This window comes from Puntigrus tetrazona, chromosome 22 (genome assembly GCF_018831695.1).
Source record: "Puntigrus tetrazona isolate hp1 chromosome 22, ASM1883169v1, whole genome shotgun sequence".
NCBI lineage: Eukaryota > Metazoa > Chordata > Actinopteri > Cypriniformes > Cyprinidae > Puntigrus > Puntigrus tetrazona.
The window spans coordinates 10,935,447-10,962,546 of record NC_056720.1 but is presented as its reverse complement, the minus strand read 5'-3'; the positions used below and the strand labels follow the sequence as shown (position 1 = coordinate 10,962,546).

Genomic DNA, 27,100 nt, shown 5'->3' with positions numbered 1-27,100 from the left:
TACAATACAGAAACGCCAATTCCCATTGAACTTTTTGTAAGAACCACTGAGGCCTTTAGGTGTCACCTGGGGGACTCTCAGTTGATTGGCTCCTAGTGGACGGCTCTTGATCGTTTTGAGTCAGTTTGCACTTTCGAGACGCTCCCTAAGCGCTCAGTTAGCTGGCAGTGTGAGTTTTGAAGCCATACAGCCGTAGTGGAGAGTAGAAGAGAGGCAGGCTCGCTCTAGTATCACCGCTTCACAGAGTCCTGATACGCTCACACACGCGCTCTCTCTCTTTTCCCTCACACACTTGTGCGGGAAAGCCGCTCATCATCCCTCCTGTCACTGGGACAATGTGTACAGAGAACCTGATGACTACTGGCTGGTGACAATAGAAAACAAAAGAACGATCCTACGGCAGGAAGAGGGACGCTCCGGTTGGGATCCTGGAAGCCGATGCTGCAGCCAGGAGCATCTGCAGGCTTAATTGGGCGACTCAACTCAAGCAGCTGTGCACAGCCCACACGCAGAAGCTGAGAGGGACAGCCAGAACCGAGGATATACGCTTACGTCGAGCTGATGTGGACCTACCACCTGTCAAGTTCTAGCCCTGGGTGAGCACTTTCATCTTCTCCAGGAAAGGGGCCGTTTAGTGTGGCAAACTGGCAGTGTCCCACCTGTAATTAGGGCTTAAATATAAGATTGGGGAAGACAGACCTGTAACTTGACATATTTTCTGTCGGCTTGATGTGGAGATGCAGCGTTGTTCATTTCAGTCAGCTCCTATTGCATTCGAAAGCTTTTAGATCCTATGTAATGCAACAATGCTGCGTGCGCCCATTAACAAGAGCTTAATTACCTCTGCGGTGTTCATGCACGCAAATAACGAGCCTCATCATTTAAATACGACCGGACTGTCTTCTCTGGACGTCCTCTTCAAGGTGGTTTTAAAGTGACAGCTCATCTCAAAATGAGATTTTGTCTTCTTTTACTCACTCGAATGCTGCATCTCAACCCGTATGGTTGATATTTTTCATGGAATTGGACAGCAGTCTTTGCAGGGTTTTTTTTTTTTTTATGTGCGACAGGTTTATCACATATGTCCAGTAGAAGAAGAGTTTTTTAATACAGAATGTGTTTTTTCATGCACGCGATGCATGGCTGTGAGGTGAAAACTGCTCGAAACGCAATTTTTAAAAAGTGTAATTTGAGAGAGAATTTTCTAGTGACTACATCTGTCCAAATGGGTCGATTCACACAACCCCCCCGTAAAAACAAAACAAATCGAAAAACACAGCAGAGCAGTGGATTGCTGAAAAATGTCATACGTTTTGAGTTCAACAAAGAAACTGATCAAATTTCAAGTCAGTATTCAAAATAAATGATTTGAAATGTCGTTTATGTTCGTTGTCAGATTCAAAAATAGCATGGCAAGGCATTGTGCAAGATTTAACGGCATTAATGGCAAAACGTATTGGTAAAAATGACATGCAAGTTTGAATATTAGTGTTGGAAATTTGGATATTTCTCACAAACCGGTGTTCGGGGTATAATCAGATGACTTTTTTCAAGTAATTAGCAAAGTAGTGCATTGCTTTAGTCTTTAGTCCGTGGCTTATTCTTTTCGCTTTTGTTGTTAAAGAACCTTTACAGTTGCCAAAGTAAATAATATAATTAAAATATGAAGTAATACAATATACATAATATAAATATGACATTTAAAAAAAGGAAGCCTGTGACAAAGTTACACAAAAGTAATGTAATGCATTACTTTCCTTAAAAAGTAACCAAGTAATGCAACTCAATATTATAACATTGCAACATTGCATAAAACTACACTTTAAAGAAAAGACTCAAAGCAGTTGACAAGTTAAGTTCAGTTACATCGACCAAAATAAATCTCTGTGTGAAAATTCTCATTCATGATATTGTAATTAAGAAATCAGGTTTTCTATAAAAAAATAACTGTTCTACAGAATGATGCATGTTTACTTTGTTTGCTTTGTTTTTATTGAATGTATGGAGGTGCTGTAAAGAGAATTGTATTTTCTAGAATATTCTAAAAAAAACAAAACGGTGATTTCATACATTTGCAAATTTAGCACCAACTGCAGAGGCTGCATCCACTGCATCTGCCGTGTTTCCTCACTGAAACATTCCCAACTGGGAAGCCCTGAATAATTACTATGTTGTTTTGACATAAACATGATCTTCCAGATGTGACCTGATTGCATCAAGTGTGTCCTCACTATTCTCACTTTGAGAACTAGATTACCGTTTTTCAGAATTTTATTACAGTGTCCGTTCTCAAAGGTCATACATCAAAACCGTATTGAATAGAAATTCTGATGGCTATAAAACAGATGTGAGGCAATTTAATTTTGGCGTAGCCGGTCTTGAGGACGTTATTGAAATGGTTTCCCCAGCCCCCCGCTTACTGTAAGAGACGATCGCAGTGTTTATTGGATCAGCAGAATGAGATTTCATTGCTGCCTTCTCGACAACAGTAAGATACGAAGAGCTCCTGATGAAAGGATGATGAGCGGAGAGGATCACTCCGCATGTGGGCAGTGGAGGAGGAGGAAAAGACATCACGGCTCTTGTGTTCGGATCAGTACAGACAATAAAGATCAGGCTTGCAGCTGGGGAAGAATAATCACCTTCCTGTCCACTTTGATCAGTTCAGCTTATGAGAAGAACAAGGATTGCGTCTTTGAAAGCTTGAGTTTTCTCATGTTTAATGCCGGAGTTACATTTTAGATGGAAGTAGAATCGACCCTATTTACGTTATTGTTTATTTTCGGATTTTTAATTTTTTTTATTGCTTGTAGTCCACATTTTCAAAACTGCGCACAAAAGGCCCGCACTCCTTACTTAAGTCCCATTAATGTTATTTTTCCAGTCACTTGTGTTCTTTATTGAGCCTTTGTAAACTGCTGCCGCGTTTCTTTGGTATCACGTTTAACGATCTAGCTCGAGATCCTTCTGTATCATAGCAGGACTGGGCCAAGCTGAAGTACAGTAATTGGACACTTTAAAACATCATGAAAAGGGTACAAAAGCAGTTTCGAGCCAATCGTTCATGTATTATTCATTGCCTCGGAACAAGGCTTTATTTTGCATATCTGAGGCTCCCGATGGAGTACAACAAAACAAGAGATTTGACATTCAGCACATATGACGAGTACGTTATGTTTGTGGTTTGCATATAAATTGCTGGTCAAAGATCACTGTATGTGAGGCTTGCCAACTCAGCATCCAGATTAAAGGATTGGTTCATAATTTCTCACTCATTTATTCATCCTCATGCCGTTTTAAACCCGTAGGACTTAATTTCTTCCGAGCAGCAGAAAAGGAGATGTTCTGAAGAATGTTGTTGTTGCTCTTTTCCTCGCAGCTCAAATGAATGAGGAATAAAGATTTGAATAAACAACACAAAGCTCCACAAAACTATTCCATACAACTTATTCATGATATTTCAGATCTAATGAATCCTTTGTGTGAAGAACGGAGCCAATTTAGGTTGCTATTTATTGACAATAATTGCTTAATCATTTTCTGATTTTACAGCTTAATCAGACTTTAGACTTTTTTTAAATACTAATTTTCCATTTAAAATATCTAAAAATCCTTAATCACAAAAATGATGAGCCACAAGATAATGAGGTAATTTATTCATTGTATAAGTGTCTTTGTAGATATTTTAACTAAAATAAGACAAAAATCCAGGTTGAGTTATGTGAACATTTATTTTCCCTGAAAATAGCCACTTTTCACTCTATTCTCAAATGATTACTATTATTATTATTTCTTTATTCATAACGATTCATAAATTAACCATTCTGACCCGTTTGTGAGCAACTTAACTGAAGTTGTGGGAAAAAAAATAAGAAATCAGTTTAGTTCATGAATGCATGGAGCCTATTTATTCTTGAATGTGACTATGTACCTTGCTTGGTTGTTAAATTGAAATAAAAAGGACAGAGCTGTTGACATAAAAAAACCCCACAAAACTTAATTTAACTTGTTGCTAAGGCAGCATTTCTAATTTTTCATTTCGAAAGACTAAAATAGCTGACACATAGCAAAATGTATTAAAAACTCAAACAAAATAGAAATGGAAATAAAAAGTGTAAAAATCAAGAGCTAATGAGATGACTTTTGACAAAATCCAAAATTTTTATATTGTAAGGTCCACTTTTACAATGCATTTTGACGCTTTTGCGAAGCTGATGTGAAACAAAGGAAAGGTCACCAGTTCATTTCATCAAAAATGTCCAATATTTCAGAAGAAAGAGTACTAAGGTGCTTAATACATGTACTGTAGTATTTCTGTGGTGCTTCTACTAGGGTATAACAATAGTGCCTGGCAGTGTTCAATGTAATTGTCATTTTTTGTAGTTGTGGTTGCTGTTATTGCTCGAGGCAGGTCAGCCTGTGCCGCCTAATCGCACCATCGGGAAATGAGAGGCACGTAATGCTTTTCCCAATAACTTCACTTTTAATGTGACAGATTCTTCCAACCCTTGACATCCGACTTTCTTCCAGCGGGTTCAGAGGACGGCGTGCAGTGCTTTTCCTCTGCTCAGTCATGGACTAGAATTACCTTTTCGCCGTCCTTGGATACTTTCTAATGTTCGTTGCGGGGCTCAGGTTGCATGTCTTCAGTGTCGCCTTGCGTTGGGCCTTCATTTCTGCCAGCTCTTTAATTATGTAATTGGATTAACAACCTACCCATCAAACAAACCCTAAAGCTGTTTGTCCTCTTCTATCAAGATGAGATTGATTTGATGGGAAGGTATTCGATAACCCGTCCCCTTAATTTCCCCTCATCGGTTGCTGGCAGATGGAGGTTGATGAATTTTTTAAATGTTAGTCCCCAAAATAGCCCCTTTGGGTCGAATGAGTCCACCCACAGGTTACACAAGAGGCAGATATCTCACACTAGATGGCATCAATAGACGTTTCCTGACTGCTGCCATGTTGATGTTGACATTAAATCAATTATTCATTGCGCTCTACAATTGGCTAAATCTGATCCAATCCGAGAGATGACATATTAAGGCCACGTTTTGAGCGCGCCTCCAACTTTCAGCCCGTCAACATCCGCCGCTATGAAGGGTAATGATGTATAGAGACTAATAACTCTATTCTGCTCATTTTCACGCTTGAGAATCATAGCGTCGATTTAAAGACTTCTATCTCCCCTCTGTTCTGCATTAAAGTCATGACTCATTTCATCAGGCAATTTTACTGGCTGAGACAGAAGCAGAGGAAGCCATTTAGCCTGGTGTCTCTTCAACGTATAATTCATACCCCTTCGCCGGAGGAACGAGAGCGATAATGACAGGAAGTCAATTTGTAGTGCTTTCGTTTTCTTTTTATCTTTGAGTAACACTGGAGTATGAGGTTCATTCGGTCGGACATCGCCTGGTTTCTGGGAAATAAAGTGTGTGAAGCAAAGTTTGCCTACTGACGCCGATTTTACGACAAAGTTTGAAAACTTCAATTAGATTTAGATTGAATTAGAAATGTTTTGAGGTTTTTGAGAAGTCAAAGTGAAAGAAAACATCCTGCAAAGTTATTGTTGTTCAAAAGAAAGAGTTGGCTTTGAATCATTCAAGCGAATCATTTCTAAAACAAATCCCGAATCGATTCATCTTGACATCAGCATGAAGCATTAGCGTGTTGGCCGCCCACTTGTTGGTGTCTTTCGAGTTGGTTCGAATAAAAATGCAAATTTAACTTTTGCCAGCAGATGGTGCTTTTTCGTTTGGGAGTCGTTCAGAAAGTAAGGTAAAAATAAATGCATTATAACACAATGACAGTGATTTTTGACCTTGCATGCACTCCCAAAACCAAAATATGAGCTTCCATTACCCATAATGATGTACTTTAAAATATTGCTGCCCCTCTTAATGTTTTATATTATATAACAAGTTGCTGCCTCTGTTTGAAAATGTTTTGCTAGCGTGGCTGTCGGACAGTGTAATTTTAGAAACATTAACAGTTTGGACACCATTTCATCAATTATGTAGCAGCATTTTATTATTTTTCCCCCTTCTGCGCCCGCTTCCCTTGAAGAGGGCTTGGTAGATCTTTTCTGTTTTTCTGTAAACGAAACTATGCCAGTTATTCCAGAAACTTTTGGACTTGAAGAGGCTTTGATGTCGATCATAAGCAAAACAGCCCGTTCCCCAGTGATGGTTTAATTGTTCATATTCCTTTATTGGATCGTCCTTGACAATATGGCGACAGATGGTGAGAGAGAGAGAGGGAGAGAGATCAGTTTAAAGCCTTTACTTCCCGTCCCCTGAGGAAGCTGTCAGAAAGACCTGGATCATTTCATCAAATGGATTTTGAAACGATGCTCCGATTGCGCACACCAAAGTGGAATCAGCAAGAGAGTTTGTTTACACAGTATATGGTGGTGTCTTCAGTATGAGGTTCTGGGGCGCCATCCAAAATAAATGATTCACCTGCTCTTCGTGGAAATGGATCCGCTCCGTGTTTGCCAGACGTCGTGTTACTTGTCTGTGTAGCTGTCGAGTGGAAGGAGGTTGCAGAAAGAACAAGTAAAGGCGATTGATTTTGATTTCGTTGATGGACAGGACGCCTTGTTGAGCTTCAGAGCTCCAGCTGGTTCCTTTGGGGACGTTCTGTAAAGCTTATCTGACCCGAGCAACAGTAACCAAAGTGGACTGTTGTTAAGAGCTCATTCAGGTGCTTCATTGAGTTCGATCGGGGCAACGTCACATTGAACGGCCCTCGAAATGTTCGTTTTTTTATTATCTATCTATCTTCTCATAATAGATCTTTACTAAAATATTACTGGCAATCCCATAAGTATTCACTCTCAAAAAATCACTACTTAAAATATTACTCTTTTGTTCTTAATCTTATTATTTTGACTTTATTCTAAGTATATTAGCCACTAAAAGTATTCTCATAATAAACACCGCTTCTTTATTTTCATTATTTAAATTTTATTCACGTCATATTATTACTGTCATCAAAATATTACTAATTTATTTTCATAATTTTGAGCATTCTCAAAACAGTGCTGCTTTATTTGCACAAATTTATTCACAAACTATACTATTGTCTTTTGTTGTTGTTTTGTCCTGTGCCATGTGTTCAGTGTGACCTACTTTCAGTTAATTGTGTAATTTGTCTTTAGCTGTGTCTTGTTAGTTAATTCCTGTGTGTATTTAAGTTCCAGTTTGATTCTGTTTTAATGGTTGGTTCTCCTCGTTGGGTGCTCTCTTTTGCAAACCGCACCTTGACAACTGTGCGTTATAATATTACATAATATTACAAATTTGTTTTCATAATTTTCAGTATTTGCAAAGTATAGCTTCATTTCCACTTTATTCTAAAAAAATATTAACTACTATAAATTTGTACATTTTTAATTTTATTCAAACAGCGTTATTACTATAGTCAAAATATTAAAAATGTATTTTCAGAATTTTGACTTGACAATATTTTATATACCTGTATATGTATATATATATATATATATATATATATATATATATATATATATATATATAAAATTCTCATAATTTAATCACTATACTATCCTCGTAATACAAATTTCTTGTCATAGAAATTAAAAACATCACCACTTTATTTGCATAATTGCACTTTTTCTTCACAAAATATATAAAATTTTTCTTCAATTTTATTATTCACAAAATACGACTTTTCTCCAAATATCTCATAATGTTAACTCTATACACAAAATATACTGTTTTCAAAATATACTTTTCATGATTACTACCAAAAATATATTTTTCGTTTTTAAATATTTAACATTACCAAAATATTAGTACTTTATTTTAACGCCTTTCACTTTATGAAAACTTTCTATATTTTTAATATTTGTGCTATTTTATCTCAATATTTTACAAACACGCAACAGATTTGAACTTTTCTGTGTGATGGCATAGATAAATCATTTTTGGTTCCCCAAAAACGTAAGTAAAAATCTAGAAGAGCCTTCTTCCTTATAAAGAACCTCTTGTGCAGTTGATAGATTCAATGGACATTCCTCTAGGAACCTCATTTTTAAGAGAGTGCCCTTAACTTCCTGTGTCAGTGTGTCATTCAGCTGCCCACAGGGCCTCGAGGAGGCAATATAATGACCCCCATGACAACAAAGTATCCATCTAGGCAAGGCCGAATTCAGAATAGACAGTGCTGATGGGACCTTGGGTCCTCGGAGGACCTGCCATGAATTTCTCATGTGACTTAAAATAGAAAGTACAGGCAAGCTTGAACGTCTCAAGCCTGTTGCCAGGCATTGATGAATTATTCAGCTATAATGGAAAACACACTGTGATCATAGAGCCACATGTGACCGTTTCGAGCAGCAAAATCTCACTCTGTTTCTGTCTCCGTCTCCTCTTTTCTTTTAAGCTTTCACTTTTTTTTCCCTCTCACACTGGCCTGGCTAGGTTTGAGTGGCCGTGCTTTGCGGAGGGTTTTTTCTTCTTTTAATGGGATTTTGACTTTGTCGTAAAAATAAAACCGCAACACTGTCAGAGCTGGAAACCGTCACGCAAGAAAGGAAACAAGAGTCGTAATTGGGTTATCCATCTTTTTTGTCACTTGCACGTCATTTCTCAAGTAAGGCCATCTGCGCAGTTTGCTGTCTGCTTTTTATAAAAATAAAAAAAAAAAGAAACGAAAAGCAATATGTGGCCTGATTTTTAATTGAAAAGATGCATTTTTGTCAGTTTGATGCGATATTCAAACCAAAAAGAGCTAACTATATTAATTGTATTCAAATGATATATATTTTTGTATATAATATATGCAGAGACATTTTTTTATATTAATATTATTTGCTTTTAATATTATTTTCATAAAATTTCACCCTAAAAAATCTTAGTACTGTAATAAAAATTATCTAAAATGTAATAAAATCTGTACACTGACATATATTGTGCAAAATATTATTTTCATTTTTGTCCCAAACATTGTTTATTTTCTGACCCTGCTAACCTTCTATATCGGATTTTTAATAATACTTTATTTCCAATTTATAATAATAAAAAAAACATCATACAAATACTAAATGTACATAAAAATTGAGAATTATTATTTTCAATTATTATATGCATTATAGTAGGTTATCAGGATGAGAAATTAAACAGGGCTTGGAACAAAAAACGCCACCTAAAGTGATAAAAATAGATATTTAAAATTAAAGCATTTAATTATAATTTGTACTTTACACAATGCTATATATTTTATATTGAAGTGATTGTCTTAATACCTTTTGCAGACACGTCAGTTGTGAAATGTATGAATATTCACAAGTATATTTTTATAAAAAAGTAATTTTAGTAATTTTATAAAAACTCAGAACATTTGAAACCTCAATAATGTCAACCTATTTATTTACAAAGCGTTCCAGCAGAGCTTTATTAGTAAAGCTTAAATTCTTACTAGCTTTGTTCTTAAATTCGTATTAGCCTTATTTGATATTTAACAAATTTGCTTCTTTTTTTTTTATATTGTTTTTTTGTCATTATATAAAGAGTGTCATGTTCGCAAATAATGAAAAAGAGACTGCAGTCCTTTTGAATTTGCAGAGCTTGCTGGAAAAAAAGCCTCGCGCTGGATATTCCTCTGTACTTTCTTCGTACTTCATATCTCATTTCATCCTCCTTCCTTTCTTTCCTCTTAAGCCTGTTCTCAGAGAGGCCTTAGGATTGTCAGTCATTTGCAGTGGCTCAGCGTTAATTCCCTGAACGCCGGGACGGTGACGGTGCTCACACCCACAGGATTTATATGGTGACAGCCAAAACGCCAAGTTTGAGCTCTCGGGGAGAAAGAAGGGAGCACCCGTCAAGTTCCCACTGAGTTGAAGGCTTTCTGAAATTCCTCTCTCCCCGAATCCCCTCTTTCTTCCCGTCTTTCCCCAAGCCGGGTTGTGTCACGCTTTATAATCTCTCTGAGCGTAGTTTCCCCAAACGTTGTAAGGGAATAAATTATTCTCATTCACTTCCATGCACTAAAAACTCGTTCGTTGCGGCGCGATCCAAACCGTTAGATCGGCCGGACCCACTGAATGAGTCTGAACGAGAACGGCGTCTTTTAAAACACGTTATGATAATGCTCCAAAACGTTTTGCAAAGATTTGCCGTTTGTACTGAATTGTGTGAGTGAGTCATTCGGTTAGCTACTCATAGTGATCCAGTGACTCAAAACACAAATAATTTAAATCACTGGAAAGAATATGCAAACCGTTCGCAAAGTCACACAATGACGGCGTGGCACGGTTTGTAACCTCATTAGTCATTCGTGCCCTGGTGCATGCTGGGAAGAGGGCGATTCTGACATATTTGACACACAAAAAAAGAAATGTAATATTGTTATTCAGAATTATTTAAGCGTGGTTTTATTTATGTGCAATAGCTTATTTTTTTCTTGTAATTTGGTGTTTACTAGAGAGCTCGTTTAAGCTCAGAAAGATTTTTTTTTGCAACTTTATTTTTTTGTAATTATAACCTTTTTTTGCAATTCAGATGCATTTCTGTATTTTAACGGCTTAAACGGTTACAGCTTTACATCACAGCTTCATCTTTTTCTTTTAATTGCAACATTTCTCCTCTCATTAGGGATTTTTATCTCCCAAATGCTTTACGGCTTTTTCTCTGCGACTACGATACCTTACAAATTGCTATCGTGCCATATTTGAATAAAAATAAGCATAGTAAAAATATAGTATTTGTACTATATTCTAACTGCTTATTTCTCAGTCTTATGTATTTAAGAGTTATTTGTTTGACTTGAAATTTGTATCAAATTTTCATACAGTAAATAGCCACCTATGGATTAAACAGACAAAATCCAAACCGTTTCGAGCCACGAGATAATCTAGTTCGGTCTTGTGGGTGTTAGAGAACTGCAGCAAAATGTGTTTTCTGGGCCAGAAGGGATTGACAATAGCACAACTGCGATAAACCCCACAAAGCGCGAAAACATTAGCGATGCAGCAGGTTTTTTGTTTTTTTTTACACGAGACCTCCTCTGCTGTCGGTTAGCCCGCTGTTGTGTGGTCTCTTTCCTAGAGACGGTATAAGTCTGCCAGCTGTCAGCGCTAGGCCACTGTTGTCTCGCCGCTGCAGAGATTAGAGCTGGTTATTGGAAACGGCAAAAGCAGGCGGTGTGCCACAGGATTAAAGAAGACGCTGAAGTAGGCCAGACTCGGATCCAGAACAAAAATACGGGGGCCACTGTCCCAGAACATTGGCCCGTGTAATAATGGTTAATCCTTCTCTTTTACGCCAGCACATGCGTGTCATATTTCTGGCTAAGTTGGAGTTTATGCTGCATGCTGCTGTTGTGCATAAACAAGCGTGCGCCGTGTTTTTCCTTTCGTAAGAGCTTGTATTCATAATTCTCGATTGACACAGAGTGGGTGGTAAACATCATTACTTTCGGACGCCGCTGGTGTTTTTGCGTTTTCACCATTGTTGGCAATCAGTCTCACAATGAGGTACGAGATGCCGGGATTATATTATCCAGCACTCATTCAAGGTTTGAATTACCTTATTTCCTGTTTAATAAAATCAAACGCTTATTGCTTGTTTGTTGAAGGCCCTGCACGCAATTCTCTAATGAAGCCAAAACAATCCAAAAAAAAGGATGTTATTACTCACAATTGTCATAAATAATATTTATACAAGTTACTTTTTCTTGTAACTTGTAATTTTTTACTTGTAATTGGGACCTTTATATCTCACTATGGAACTAAATTGCAGATTTATTTTTTGTTACTGCGACCTTTTACTTGTGATTGAGATTTTTATATCCCACAGTGTTACTGTCATAACTAGTTTTTGCAAATACAACTTTTATCTTCTAACTGGCACTTTTGTCTCTCAAAATTGTAGTATATATAATATGATGTGGCTTTATTTTTTTGTAATTACAAATTTTTCTTGTAATTTTTTTTGATATATATATATATATATATATATATATATATATATATATATATATATATATGTCACTGTCTGACTATCATAAATTACAGCTTTTTTGTAATTGACACTTTTTTCTTGTATTCAGACTTTTTCACAACATGACGTTTTTACAATAGCAACTTTTTCTTACGTTTTTTTTGTAATTGCAATTCTATCCTACGATATTGTATTCAGTTGCAACTTTTTTACAGTTTCTTACGGTTGCAAAATACTGTTTCATAACCATTTTCTCAGAATGAGTTTTTTTTACTTAAAGTGATGTTCTCACATTTACAACTTTATTTTATTGCATCTTAATCTGTTTTGTTTTTTGTTTTTATTTTAACTGTATATTTCACAGTTGTAACCGTCTTGTAATTAGGACTTTATATCACACAGTCCTTAATGTGACAGTATCTTTTTTTTTGTTAACTGAAAACTGATTTACATTAATCATCAGCAATCAAAATCCTGATTGGATTGTTTTTCCATGCGGGCTTTTTCCACTTGCGTGTCATAATGGGCATCCCATGTTTTGTCTGTAACTCAAGCTGATGCATACGGAGCTTATATGGGCCTGTGCTTTGCTCGAGTCACTCCAAACATAACCTCGGGCTCATTATCCCACAACAGCTGCTGGGGTCAGTGGTGATCTGGTATCAAGTGGTTGTCACCGTGTTCTCAAATTTATACCGGCCAACTCGATGCAGTGATGAAGGTATGGAGTCATGTGATAGTATACTTTGTAAATCATCTGTCACCAGCTAAATTTCAAGGAGAAGAGCATGAAAACTAGTCAACGAGAAATAACAACCTCTCTTTTTAATTCACTCAAGTGGACCAAAAGTGTATGCATATAATATAATCAATGTGCATTTTCCAGGCTTCATCTTTGCCATTCAGTCCTAGAGTTCAAAGCTCTCAAGGCAGTTGAACTCCACTAGTGTCAGACAGAGATTAGAGCAACCATTGATTTTAAGACACTTTAAAAGCAGTTTATTCTTTGACAGGCATTTCAACAACGAAACCTCGAAACACTCAAGACTCCCTTGAAGCGGCAATTTTATAAATGCCGTTCTATTCTCACTGCCGGTTTATGGATTCCTAGCCTTTTTTGGTTGGTGTTCCATCTAAAACACAGTAAGCTGTCTACAGAGGTAGTATTTTAGGGGATCACAGGCTCCTCCAAGTGTTCAGGTATAGGGAACTAAATTATTGTGCCATTTTTAAAGATGCTTTGTGTTTAAGCTCACCTAAAATGACAGTGAATGAAATGAAATGTTCTTGTATCCCGTTCATTGAAAAAAGTGTTGAAGTAAAAGTTCTTAAGTATAATTAAAACTTAATTTTACCTCATTTAAGTTAGCCTGAATGTACATTTTATGCTGTTAGCTTAGCAACATGCTAACTAATAACATGTCGCATTCTCCTGTGAGGAGCACAATTTTGTTGTTGCCCATTTAATGCACTCCTAATTAGACACATATATAAAGTTGCGCAACAGCTAGAATTCCACCTATGTAGGCAGCTTGTTAGTTTTTCAAAACACAGTTACTATGTCAGAGGAGAATTTGTGGGTTTTTGCCAAAGGCTTCTTATAATTGGGAGGAACGGGTAAATTACTGAGGTAAAGACTGAGCTTCAGCTTTCACACAGCAGGAGAATAAGAAACAGCTCTCATTGGTGCTTGATAACTCAAGCTAATAGTGTCTAATTGCTCTCGCTGATTTGTAAGCAGCAAGAACATTGATTAAAGGTGACGATGTTACGAAGAGGCCGCAGACGGGTTGCCAACAGCCGGAGGGTCTGATTGTCATTGCAGCTGCTGCAGCTAGCAATAAAGCATTGCCAATCATAACCAAAGGTCATGGTCTGACTGAATGAACAACTAGCATATCTATTAGCACATTAGCATAGCGTTACAAGAGCCTAGAGTAAGGAAAATGTTTCAGAGGAGTAAAAATGTACCAAAATTTTGTTTCCTGAAGTAGTCTAAAAAGCAAAAAAAACATTTAGCTGTTTGCATTTGTAGCATAAATGCTCCTGCGTTCTGAGCTTGATAAACGGAAACCAAAAACGTACTTCGAAAAATTCAGGAGAATATGAAAATTAATGTGCGTTTTTTGGGGTATGTGGCTGATTTTGAAATCACATGATACACATCCATATCCACTCTCACGGAAGGCTAGGCTAACCCGCTAGGCAGGGGCCAGGCAGTCTGAAGTGATTCGTTTTGACAGGGTTAGAATGCCAGCCAGTGAAGGGTGTCTTCTAATCCATTCAAGCCAAAGAGACGACCGCAGGATGCCGTCCAGTCACCGCCATGCGGCCTAGCTAGGTCGTGGCATTTCCGACGCTGCCCGAAGACATTTCTCATGCAATACCAGGCTCGATGCTTGCCTTTCTTCGGCTCTGTCGTCCTTCTAATTAAAAGCTTGTGCAACGTCAGTGTTATATTTGCCCTAATGGAAAGCCTTGTAATTTTATCGCCCTGTGTTTACGTGTAATTGGCCCCAAGAGTCAATTGCGCCAATGAATTGGCAGTTAGGATAAGTATCTAAGCCTCTCGAGAGCTTACAGTGGAAGGCATCATAATTAGATGTCTCCTTTGTTGCATTGGTGTGGTTTTTACTCTTTCATTGCCTTTTTTTTTATTTTTGGAAGAGTCTTGAGTAATATGGATCTTCGATAATTAATCTCCTGGCAGTTTGAAAGGGTTTGAAATTTATACTATACATCTGTATCTACAATTGCACTTGCATTTCAATCTAGATCAATAAATATTTATCAGTATATAATTATGCCTTCAGAAAGGCATTGTTAGTTTCACATTTTTCTTTTTTGTTAACTCATTGCGGCGTGCCAAATAAAATGGCTGGTGAGCGTTTGTGTCACTGTGTTGTGTCACTTTAGGATCAGTTTTATTACATTTTATAACATGCTCTCAAGACTGTTTCAAGCTAGTGGTCAAATGCTTAGCATTATGGAGTCATGGTGATAAACGTTTGCAGTTTATGACTCCGCACTCGTGTGTAATCACAATCTTCATGCCTCTTCTGTAATCCTCTTAATTTATTTCCTCAGCTCTGAGGATCCAGTGACTGGCGGCACTCCTGTCAGTGCCGTGTCTCAATTTGGAGGGGCTTACAGAGAGGATGTTAATTTACGGGTACTGCTGGCTGTGCCCAAATGCCAGGGGTGCCGTACATGGCTGACCTACTTTACTATTGCCCTGTCCACATGCATGCTGACTGCAGTGCTGCAAGGACCTGGACTACCCAGTGGAACTCATTAGCCGCTGCGTAACTACAAGGGGAACCCATCTTGTGAAATACAGAAGCAGCGGAAGGTCATTTATATTTGGTGAAAAAATTTTTGGCGTGTGCATTTTGACATTTTAAAGATGATACTGTAGACAATAATTATTTTATTTGCCCGAGAGGATGAATCTGGAGATGCTTTAAGATTTAAGCTTCTCGGGATGTCGCTCTGCGTTAAATCTGATGAGTATGGAGTCCACCATCATTTTTAATCTGAGCTACTGCGTCCAGTGACTTTAATAAACTTTAGCTTATTCAATGTTTTCTTTGATAAAACGTATAAATTAAGCAATATATGAACAAAAGCTTAAACTGGAATGATACAATTGTTTAAAAAAAATCCAAGGCTTTCGTACTGACTTGCATTTTACGCAAAATCATTCCTAATGCTTCATCTGTTTTTACTTCAATGAAAATAATTCCACAATCAATAGTCGCACATCTCCAAGCAGTGCACCACAGTTGTATTCTGTTGGGTACAGAAGTTAAATGTGATTTACGTGAGTGATTCAATGAGTCATTCATTAAGACAACCGCTTGTTGATTTCTTAAATACATCAGTGCTCAAGGAATTGGTTTTAGTGAATGATTCAGTGATTCGCTCATAAAGAAAGTTGTTCCAGTCACTGCGTTCATAATAACAGTTGTATTGTACTGTTGAATGAATCAATGTTTTTAGGTCCATTTTTGCCATGGATTAAGAAATATGGTAACGCTATTTGTTAACTAATAACTACGACTTTACTTAATTTGTTTCTTGTTAATAGTAAGGTAGTTGTTGAGTTTAGGTTTTCGGTAGGATTAGGGATGTAGAATAAGATCCTATAGAATATTAGCCAGTTATTAGTGCTTATAATATGCATGCTAATAAACATCTAATAGGTGTAACCATAAAATAAGGTTATACCAAAAAAATACTTTTTATTGCAAAGTTCAGAATTGTTTCTCTCAATTCTGACAAAATTGAAATATAAACAGATTTGCGAAATCTAAATTCATAACTGGACAATATAAGGGCCTCATCATTCACCTGGCGCAAGTGTTTTTTGCTACAGTTTTAGCTCAACGCAGTTATCATTTTCCAATTTATGCTCTCATGGTGAAAACAAGGTGTGTTCATGCGCATTGTTGGCGCTTTGCTATTTTGAGGCAACTGAAATAGACTGCGCCATTGACCAGCTGAAACCAGTAGTAAAGTAAATGGAGAATTTTTTTTTTTTTTTTTAAAGAGCACATTTGGTGCCTATAGGTGGGTCCACAACCCACGCGCACTCTGCTGATTAACAGACACAGGGATGCACAGCAGCACACCAACAATACAGTGTAAAATATTATTACTGTGCAGGCTACATAAATATAAAAATCCTTACATGTGGATAGTCATAATGGATAGTCATTGCATGTGAAGCTTCATTTCCTCTCTGGAGATGCATTCAATCTTTGCACTTGCAAATTCTGCCATGTGAATAGCTAATTCGCCATGGCGCAAGCACAACTGGGAAATGAGACTCTGATTGGATTATTGCATGTTATGCCCAAAACACACGCATTGCTCATTAAAAGAATAGGAACACCAATTTTAGAGCATGTGCCGGGCACACAGACTATTTTTCCCGTTGTTACACTAGGAAAAGTGGTTTCTGACATGCCCTAAGATCACTAAAATAAGACCTAAAAATTCAGTTATCGGGAAAATGTTTTTCTATTAATTCCACGTTTAAATCTCACAATTCAGATTTTTAGTTTACATCTTGCCATTTAGAGATTACATCCTGCAATTATTATTTTTTTATGGTGCAAAAAATGGGTTACATTTTATTTTAAGGTGTCATACAAGGTAATTACCCATTTGAGTAATTAGTAGAAGCCGGTATACTTGAAGCCGGTATACTTTAAGTAGATGTAACAGGCAGCTATTGTTACATACATGCTAGAGAAATCCTAAATTAATGTGTTTTAAACCTGACCCTTTGATATGGACAGCAAAATAAATATGCTTGCAGATTGTGATGAAGTTAAATTTAATCGCTAATAGTACAGGTGAATGGCCCTTTAATGATAAAATCATTAGACTCCATAAAGTTGAACTTTAGTACTGCTGCATGTTGAGGACTTTCAATTAGAATTGTGTAAATGAGTCAGACATGGCCTGAGGGGCTGTGGGTCAGACAAAACTGTGAGCACGGTGAGCCTTACGTCATTGATTTCTCTCCTCAGTCACATTCATGTGACTTTTTCTGGCCAACAGCCATTGTTTTCAATGTCATTATCAACATCCTGTGGAGAAACTGCGCTCCCCATATGTCGATGGAAATTGGCTGTAAATAGCATTTCTTGATCTAGTAATGAAACCAAATGGCTTCTTCCTCGAAAGCTGGATGCTTTTTCAAGGTCAAGGCCTTCAAGGCCTTCAAAGGCCGTTTTGGCCTTCATCGCATACTTTATGAATTTTACGACCAACACAAACCGCATATGCAAAAACCTCTTTGCAGCCTTAATATGGAATCTGAAAAAAATATATAAAACATTTAAAGATATATAAGCTACTGATAATATTGTTAAAATAAAAAAATAGTGGTAATCCATGCTTGGCCTTGCTACGTCAATTCAAAGTAGCTTTGATTAGAGAAAACGACGATGCCAGCAATGGTTGTCTGTTTACATTTTCCTGTCTTGATTGCCACATTTAGTTAGTACCAAGGCTGTCTTTTGACCTAATTATCTAGTTCCCTCACTATAGCTGGAGCCAAGGATCAGGTCATCCAACCCGACTCTCTGAGCGAAGATAAAACCAGCTTTAAGCGCTGTGCCAAGCAGCTGTCGAGTAGAGCATCAGTCAATTTATTCACAGGATCGTCAGCCAGTAAAAGAGCGAATGTTCAGTACTCTGCATCACTATTCTTGTTGGAGTTGGTCCATGAGGGAGCCGTGGTCAGTCTCTTTGTGATAGTATGTCATGTTCACGGACCATGATAACCTGAATAATTCAGTGCATCAGGAAACTGAGTAATGCCAATTGTTGCTATCATAGAGGGCCTTTCTGTTCTCACCTGCATCAGATATGCATGTTAAACAAGTCATGTTCCCAGGTTGCGCTCAGCCATTGTCTTTCTTGCCTGAAACACAATTGACACTCTATCCCCTCAAGAGTTGTGTGTGATTGTCCTGCGCCGCTTCTACAATAGCATGTCATCTCTCATTAGCTTTTAGCTGATTAGCATGCCTGTTCATGAACCAGATCAGGTGAAGCTTTGTGAATGTTTTTAACCTTCTTTTATCACAGGTGATATGATTTTCTTGTTCAAATCCCTTACCGGTTAATGCGCGAGAGAACTAGGTATAGTAGTAGGGCTGCAGAAATCAAAAATGTAATTTTACTGGCATTCGCAGTTGCTATTTCAACATGTTGAAATTGTGTTTCTATCAGCAGCGGTTCTGAGTGGTTTTGAGATGCGTTTTTAACGTTTTCGTCTTTTTTACCCAGTTTAACACAGAATAATATTATAAAATAGTATTATTATTACTTAATACAATATTAATAACAGATTTTTTTTACTTTAAAATAAAAATGAATATAAATGAAAATGAATACAAATGTGTATATTTACTAAAATTATGAAACAAAAAAGAAATAATTGAAATATTTTGAACCATTGTGAAATTTTGCTGTAAAATAAAAAAAAAAATCTTGAAATTACATCAATATAATTACTGCTACTATTATAAATATGACTGTTGTAATATTTCTGTAAAAAATTCTAGTGAAAAAATAAAGCAGTTTTATTAAATTAATTACTGTTATTAAACAAAATTATTCATTAATTAATTAAATGAGAAATATTGTTATATTTTCAATTTCAAATGTTAAAACTGAAATTGGCAATGATTTAATAATCACACTAAGCCGGTTTAGATTTTTAGTTTATAGTGTACATTTTCATCTTAAATTTCGAATTAAATTTGAGCAATAAAATGTAATTCAAACATTTTTGATTTGGACCCCTTTGACTTTCAATGTGTAAAAAAACAACAACAACACAATAAGGCTTTTTTTTTTTCGTGTTCCTCAGACTTATCAAAAGTTGTTCCAGTTTGGAACAACACAAGGGTCATTTCTGCTCAAATTTGGCTCCGACACTCTTTAAAAAAAACACATAATCGTTGTGTTCTTTATACAGTCAGCATGTATAAAGTCAGCGTCTCGCAGTCCCTTCTCCTTGTTCGTCATCTCCTTGAACTCCCAAACGTCTGCCAAATCCGAGAACGTCCCTGGTCTCAGATGGCTTCTGTTCTCCAGCTACACGCCGATGCCCTTGTCGACTTTTGTTTGGCCAAGGTTACAGTTGCCTCTGTGAAGTACGACGTCCCCTTGAGACATCACCTCCAGGGAGTCGACGTTCACCCTGAGCATCCGTCATTTGCCCCTTCCTCATCCTCGGTCCTCTTCATGCTGTCTGACTGTCTCCTCGCGGGCCGCTGTCGGGTTTCCCCGAGCTGCGGATGATAGATGGGCTTGCGGAGCAGCGGGAGACAGAATGAGGAGGATACGTACGGTTATGTAAAGAGATGTGTGGGCAGCATTTGAAATCGATGTGAGTTGAAGAGTGCCATCAGCAGCACTAAACTAGTGCAGATCCAGCGGTGATATATGGGAAAGTTGACGCCTCCACACACTTCAGCTCACGGCCCCCTCCATGATTTCTTGCACCTGCCCTAGAGTTTTTTTTCTGTTTTTTTTTTTTCCTTTTCTAGTGTGCGTTCATTATTCCTTTTAATGTGCTTTCTCTCTAATTAAGGTACTAGGCTGCCTTAATTGCTCCTGGTCTGTATCATCTGTTTAAGAGTTTTTGTCTCTTTTTTTTTTCCAACCCAGATAGACTTTTCTCTGATGTTTGTGCGGTACCAGTCTGTGCTTATGCTGCTATTTTTTCCTTTCCCGTCATTAAACCTGGTCTTGTTTATGTAAAACAATATCCTAGATTCGACAGAAACATCAAGCACCACCTAGTTAAGTGTTTTTCACACTCAAAACAAGCGCTGCTTCAAAAATGAATGTTTTCTTTTTTATTTCCTTTTCATTCCGGCATGCTCTAAATAGTATGATTTTTATATTAGTTACATTTTTTGTCATTTTACGATTAAGCTTTAAGCCATTTTTTTTTCTCATCTAATATTTATAATATTTATTTTTAATAGATTTAGGTTAAGATTAATTTAAGAAATAAAGTGGCGTTTATTTTGAAGAAAAAAAGCTAAAGATATGATGCAATTGCATTTATCATTTTTTTCTTTTTCTTAATTTGTTTTTAGAACATTGATCTTATTTTGTATTGATATTTTATGTTTAACCAGCCTCTCAACAGCTGTTACTGGAAAACAAACACTAATTGCTTGATTTGCCCTTCACGTATCGACTAACAGCTGTTATGTAATTCTCCAGTGACATGCTACCTCGCCGAGGTGAACAACAGAGCAAAGAGGTAGCCGTGTCTCTTTTACTCCTGACAGCTTTGAGGTCGAGGTCAGCTCCGTTTAAATTCCAAAGCAGGGAAAGCTCAGTTCGGAGTTAAATGTGGTTTTTAGAGACGGGTTTAATCACCCTGATGTCACTCCGAAACTCTATGACACATAAATATATTTTTGAAAATGTCTTTTAGAAATGTTTTGGACACTGGACAAAAGCAGTATAAACTGTCGACTGACATGAGGACGAGTAAATAATTGTCATTTAGGTAAAACAGACCATTAACATATACCTTTTTAATTTATGTCTAACTATGCAGTGGTACAGTGACGGTATTTGTATGTCAACAGTTATGCAGTTATTGCACCAGTCATCTGCATGGACACATAAATTCATATGAGAGCACTTTCTTGAAGACAATTAAATTTAATAAGCCGTTGAAATATGCTTTGTTGACATCTCATGAGGGGGAGAGACAGCAGGGGTAGAAAGAAAAGTGGCAGGGTATTATTAATCATTGCCTATTATTAGTATTCATGATTTTCTGACATTATGATCTGTGACACAAATTTTGACACCTGAGCCGTAGTCAGGTGTAGTTTTCTATTCACATCACGCTGCTGATTGACTTGTAGCGATCCCGTGCGCTCCGTTTGTTGTTTGAAGCAGTGAACTGTGCTGATTGGATGGCTTCATCTTGTCAACTGATATGGGTTTGAACCAGGGGCTGGTCATGCGTTTGGGTTACCAGAGATGATGGGGGAGGGAGAATGAGGGTTGAGCTGAGGGTACTTCTGAAATGTCACTTTTCAATAACAACCTGGTATTCTGGGACCGGACTATTAAACTTCTTTGCCGTAAGGTAAGTCGCATTATGTACTGTAGCACCAGGGCGGGTATCAATGTTCATATCAAAATGCTGGCTGAGATGTCTTCCACGGCACATTTGTAAAGACCATGTTAACATTAATGTATATTTTATCTAAGGGTTTTTTTCAGTCTTTTGATGAAATGCCAACTAATATGAATTAACCATGATATTAAGTCATTTTGAAACTATGCCTAGATCAAAGCTCAATATGTTTAATTTTTTCTCAGCTTATAAAGATAAAGAAATCCTGATCCTAAAGAGGGCATTAAGCCATTTGAGATTTCAGTTTGTTCATGTGTAAAGTGTTCATAACATATTAAAGCTTTTTCTATGTACTTTTGTCTTTAATATTTCAGTGAAAACAGCTGGGTGCTTCTTTTTTTAACTGTACTTTTCTTAAACAAGAAGGATTATTACATGGACTATTTTAATGATGTCCTTACTGTCTTTCTGGGCCCTGAATGTGTCAGTTTTTTTGCTGTCTATGCAGGATCAGAAAGCTCTCGGGTTTCAGCAAAAATATCTTCATTTGCGTTTTGAAGATGAACAAATGTCTTACAAGTTTGGAACACCATGGAGTTGAATTAATGACAAAAATGTAATTTTTGGGTATACTGTCCCTTTAAGACCTGTTCAAAAAGAGTTGAATGTTTGTCAAAACATGAAGGTGAACTATCCCTTTAATGGTGTGATATATGGAAATTAAGATTAATTAAAATGGCAGTTTTACAGGCAATAACTTGATCTCGAGATTATCCATGCTAGTCTGAAAATCTGCTGTGTCTTCACAAATATATGTTATCCAGCTGCACTTTTTTGGCCAGTGTTTTCTAATACATTGATAGTACATACAAAGTCATGTTAAGTAATCATTTCACTCAGGACAGTTTCACAATGTTATAGAAGTGATTATAAATGAGAGTTGCAAAGTTATGGTTAATCGATACCTGTTTTTGTTTGTTTTTTTCTCTAGGTGTGAGGTGCAGTGATTCAGCCCCAGTAAGGTAGGGAAGGGGCATGGCGGCTTGTCCACGCCTGTGCTTACCGGGGCTGTTTGTGCTCCTAATCGCTGCATCCCTAACACATGGCCAAAGCTGCCCACAGCGCTGTGACTGTATCCCTCATCAGAGAGCCGTGATGTGCCAGAACAAGCGCCTGGGCTCTATTCCTGGAGGCATCCCAACTGACACACGGCTGCTGGATCTGAGCGGCAACAGTTTGCGCTGGGTGGAATACAATGACTTAGCGACTCTTTCGAGACTCGAAGAACTAGACTTGAGTGAGAATCTCATCAGCGTGTTGGAGCCGAACGCCTTCTCCAGCTTACTTAACCTGAGAGTGTTGCGTCTGCGAGCCAACCAGCTTAAACTCGTGCCCATGGGTGCCTTTTCACGTCTCACCAACCTCACTGCCCTGGACTTAAGTGGAAATAAACTGGTCATACTGTTGGACTTTACCTTCCAGGACTTAAAGAACCTCCGCAGTCTGGAGGTTGGTGATAATGACCTGGTGTACATTTCAAACAAGGCTTTCCTAGGACTGGTGGGGCTCCGGGAGCTAACCATCGAGAGGTGCAATCTGACCTCTATAACTGGACAGTCTCTTTCCTACCTTCGCGGCTTGGTGACTCTTCGACTACGCTACCTCAGTATCGCTTCGTTGGAAGAGCAGAACTTTCGCAAACTCGGTGGTCTGCGGGGTCTTGAGATTGACCACTGGCCCTTCCTAGAGTACATCTCTCCACACAGCTTCCAAGGTCTCAACTTGTCTTGGCTCTCGATTACCAACACCAACATTTCCACCGTGCCTACGGGAGCCCTTCGCAACCTAATTCACTTGGCAAGCCTCAATCTGTCTTACAACCCCATCTCGGTTCTTGAGTCCTGGTCCTTGCGGGATCTTGTCCGCTTGAAGGAACTGCACCTAGTTGGTACAAACCTGATATTGGTGCAACCCTATGGTCTTGGAGGCCTGCAACAGATACGATTGCTCAACTTGTCAAATAATGGATTAGTGACCCTAGAGGAGGGATCTTTCCACTCAGTCAACACACTGGAGACGTTGCGGGTAGATGGCAACCCTCTGTCCTGCGATTGCCGCCTACTGTGGATCCTGCAGCGCCGGAAGACCCTCAACTTCGATGGAAAATCGCCTATTTGCGCGACACCCGTGGAACTGCGAGGAAAAGCACTCAGTACCTTCTCGGACTCTGCGCTTTTTGACCATTTCACCTGTCAGCGGCCTAAAATTCGCAACCGCAAACTGCAACAGCTGACCGCACGTGAAGGCCAAGTGGTGTCGTTTGTATGTCGAGCCGAAGGAGACCCAACTCCAGTCATTTTTTGGATTTCTCCTCAGCGCCGACGTATCACTACCAAGAGTACTGGGCGAGTGATTGTTCTACCTGAAGGTACACTGGAGATCCGTTATGCCCAGGTAACAGACAGCGGGACTTATATCTGCATTGCAAGCAATGCTGGTGGCAACGATACTTACTTTGCCACGCTAACAGTCAGTGGATTGCCGTTGGATGGTGCTCTGGCAGCCAATCGCACCTACTATGTGGGTGATCTAAATGACACAAACTTAAATGACACCCGTGTCTTTCTAAAATTCACATTGGACCTCAAGACCATCCTGGTGTCCACAGCAATGGGCTGCATCATGTTTTTGGGCGTTGTGCTTTTCTGTTTCATTCTCTTATTTGTATGGAGCCGGGGACGAGGTCAGCACAAGAACAATTTCTCAGTTGAGTATTCATTCAGAAAGGTAGATGGCCCCGCTGCCAGCGGGGGTCAAGGAGGGGCACGAAAGTTTAACATGAAGATGATATGAAATGGTCACACTAGTAGTTTAAAGGAGTTAAACGCACACTATTGTTATTTCAAACTGAAATACATTTCTACTACCAGTCCTGCATATAACTATGGGTTCAGATTTTAAGACACAGAGGGTTTTAATGGGAACAATGAATAATGTAGTTGCTGAGAATTGCTTTCCATCAGCACCTATTTATAATCTAACCTTACTTTTGGCGTCTTGGGATATTTTCGATATTTATTAAGACATTTATGATGAATTACATACTTCCAGCTGGCATTAGGTACCCTTTTAAATTTTCTCATGTGAGAAGGCCCAGCTTGTAGTGATATATAATAACCATTAAAAATACTACCATGCAATTTTCTACAAAACATGTCGCTTTAAAATGAAATTTCAGTTATGCTTTTAATATTTCGGAGGTTGTTGTGAGAAAAGTCAGAGATGATTTAGATTATAATTATTTAAGAGGTGCTTTCTGCTTGCCAAGAAATTGCCAATGCCCTCAAAAGATAAAAATAGTAGATTATTGCATTTTGCTAGGTAATTAATTTATATGCTCAGTCATTTGTAGGCAATAAAGTGAGCACACACTTCACACTGCCAATTTAACAAGGATTTGTTGTTGAATTAGCCCAAAATCTTAGCCTGTTAGCCACTTTGTTGGAAATATGAGATGCTACAAGACTGTTTAAAAAGTTCAAACTGTTTAATTATATCTTACTTAAAAAAATTTGCTGATTTAGTTTGCTAGGGATAATAAGGCTACCGAATGCTTCTATATTACACTGCCACCTACTTCTGAGTCATGCCCGCACAAAATTACACACACACACACACACACACACACACATACAAAGGTACTGTAGTAACAATATAAAAGCACATTGTCTTTATAAAAACATTACATATTTATCAGCTAAATACCAATAGCCCCAGTATCTAGACTGGGTTTAAAACATTTTGTATCTTATTGTATATATCACTATATATTGTTGTTGCGTGTTTATTATTGTGCCCTGTTCCTGTTAAGTAAGCTAATGTGAAATACTTTTATTCAATATAAAATGTTGTTAATTAAGGAAATATAATGTGTGTAACTCTTAAAGAGTTACTGCTTTAAAAACAAAAACCTTCTTAGCATTTTATTACAGGTGACTTTCAGTTGTTGTATGTCTTTACGCCTCTTTCATGTAAGTGTAAGCGTGTTTAAAAGCGAATGTCAGTCTCATAACTTATTTCATGTTAATTTGCATGAGTATACAGTCAAAGATAGCTTTTTGTGCACAGGCCACTGATCCCGTGATCCATCCAGGAGTTCTTATGCTTGCACTGTCTGTTTCTAAATAGTATTTATGATTAGGTAGACCTTGCTCCAATGCTGCCGCTTAATAAGACACAGGAAGGCACTTTACAAAGCTGTTCTGCTGCCCCCTAATGTTAATAATACGACATTTTAAAGAACACAGGGTATCTGTCTCAACCTTATTGCCTTTTATCAAGCAATGTCTATTTAACGCAAAGCTTAATTTAATTAGATTATGAGCCGTTTTGTTAGAAAAGATCAATAGCGCCCTGTACTGTCTTATTTTAAGCAGCATTGTATGTACATCGCAAACTGCCAGAATTTGTCGATAACTACTGTAAAACTGATTAAAAGAAGCTTTTTGATATTTTTGTAAAAAGTCATTTTACAGTTTTATTTAATGTAAATTAAATAAATGGGTATCCACAACATTTTTATGTTCTGGATAGTTGTATTCTTAATTATGTTAAGAATATTGTTATATATAAAACAATATATGTTATATAAAAAACAATGCTGTTTATAAAAGCATGTATCTAAGTCCCTGTGTTGGAATTTCTTCTTTTTTCTGATTCTTCATATCATCATAAAGTAGCATTATATATATGAATGTTTTTGACTGATTTGTGTAACGCAATGCATACATAACATTTAATGATCCTCGACTATATTTTTGCAAATGCCAGGATGATTTTATTAGCTCAGCATTTTATTAGCTCCTTTGAAAAACGGTCAGTTTATCTTTTATTTTTAAAACCAGCACAATAAAAACCAAACAGAGGAGAATAGCAAGTGAATAACATCAGATGAAAGTTAATCTTCAGGTTTACCACCGACTTACAAACCACCACCTGCTTTTATAAACAGTTTTCAGGCTATTTTTTCCTAAGAATTTCCGATAAAGACAGCCGCTTGTCAGCATACCTTGATTTGCTCCCACAAACTTTAAATGAAATGACATGACAGCTGAGCAATTGTTGGCCATAAGCATCTGGCACAGTCATGTATGCACAGGAAAATGTCAATTATCTTCTTGTCATGACACTTTTCTACTCATACCATCTGCTTCACAAAACAAACAAAAAAAGTATTTCCTGCAGGTTGTAAAAAAGCACAGACATGAAGGCAAATAATGGTGTACTTAAAAAAAAAAAAAAAAAAAGCTATTCAAAACAAAAGTAAAATATTTAAATAGATGACCTTTTGACCTATTAACAATATCGCACAGGTAAGTGCAGCATTTTCCCAAAACAACCGTCTAATTTACATGCAAGCAAAAAAACAAGGGTTAACGTAATACAAAATGAGAGTGGTTTTGACGTCTTTTTGATGTTATAGATTTAATCGCCTGTG

At 37.5% G+C, this 27,100-nt stretch overlaps 2 protein-coding genes across 4 annotated transcripts in view; both read left to right on the top strand.

The window, feature by feature from the left end:
• Positions 1–27,100, top strand: part of LOC122327734 (CUGBP Elav-like family member 5) — a 1,183,696-nt gene that overhangs the window by 688,276 nt on the left and 468,320 nt on the right. The gene's annotated exons all lie outside the window — the stretch shown is intronic.
• lingo3a (leucine rich repeat and Ig domain containing 3a) lies at positions 204–24,921 on the top strand. The gene is made up of 2 exons (XM_043223276.1): positions 204–596; positions 22,595–24,921. The coding sequence occupies exon 2, from the start codon at positions 22,639–22,641 to the stop codon at positions 24,454–24,456; it is 1,818 nt and encodes a 605-aa protein (XP_043079211.1). The 5' UTR covers positions 204–596; positions 22,595–22,638; the 3' UTR covers positions 24,457–24,921.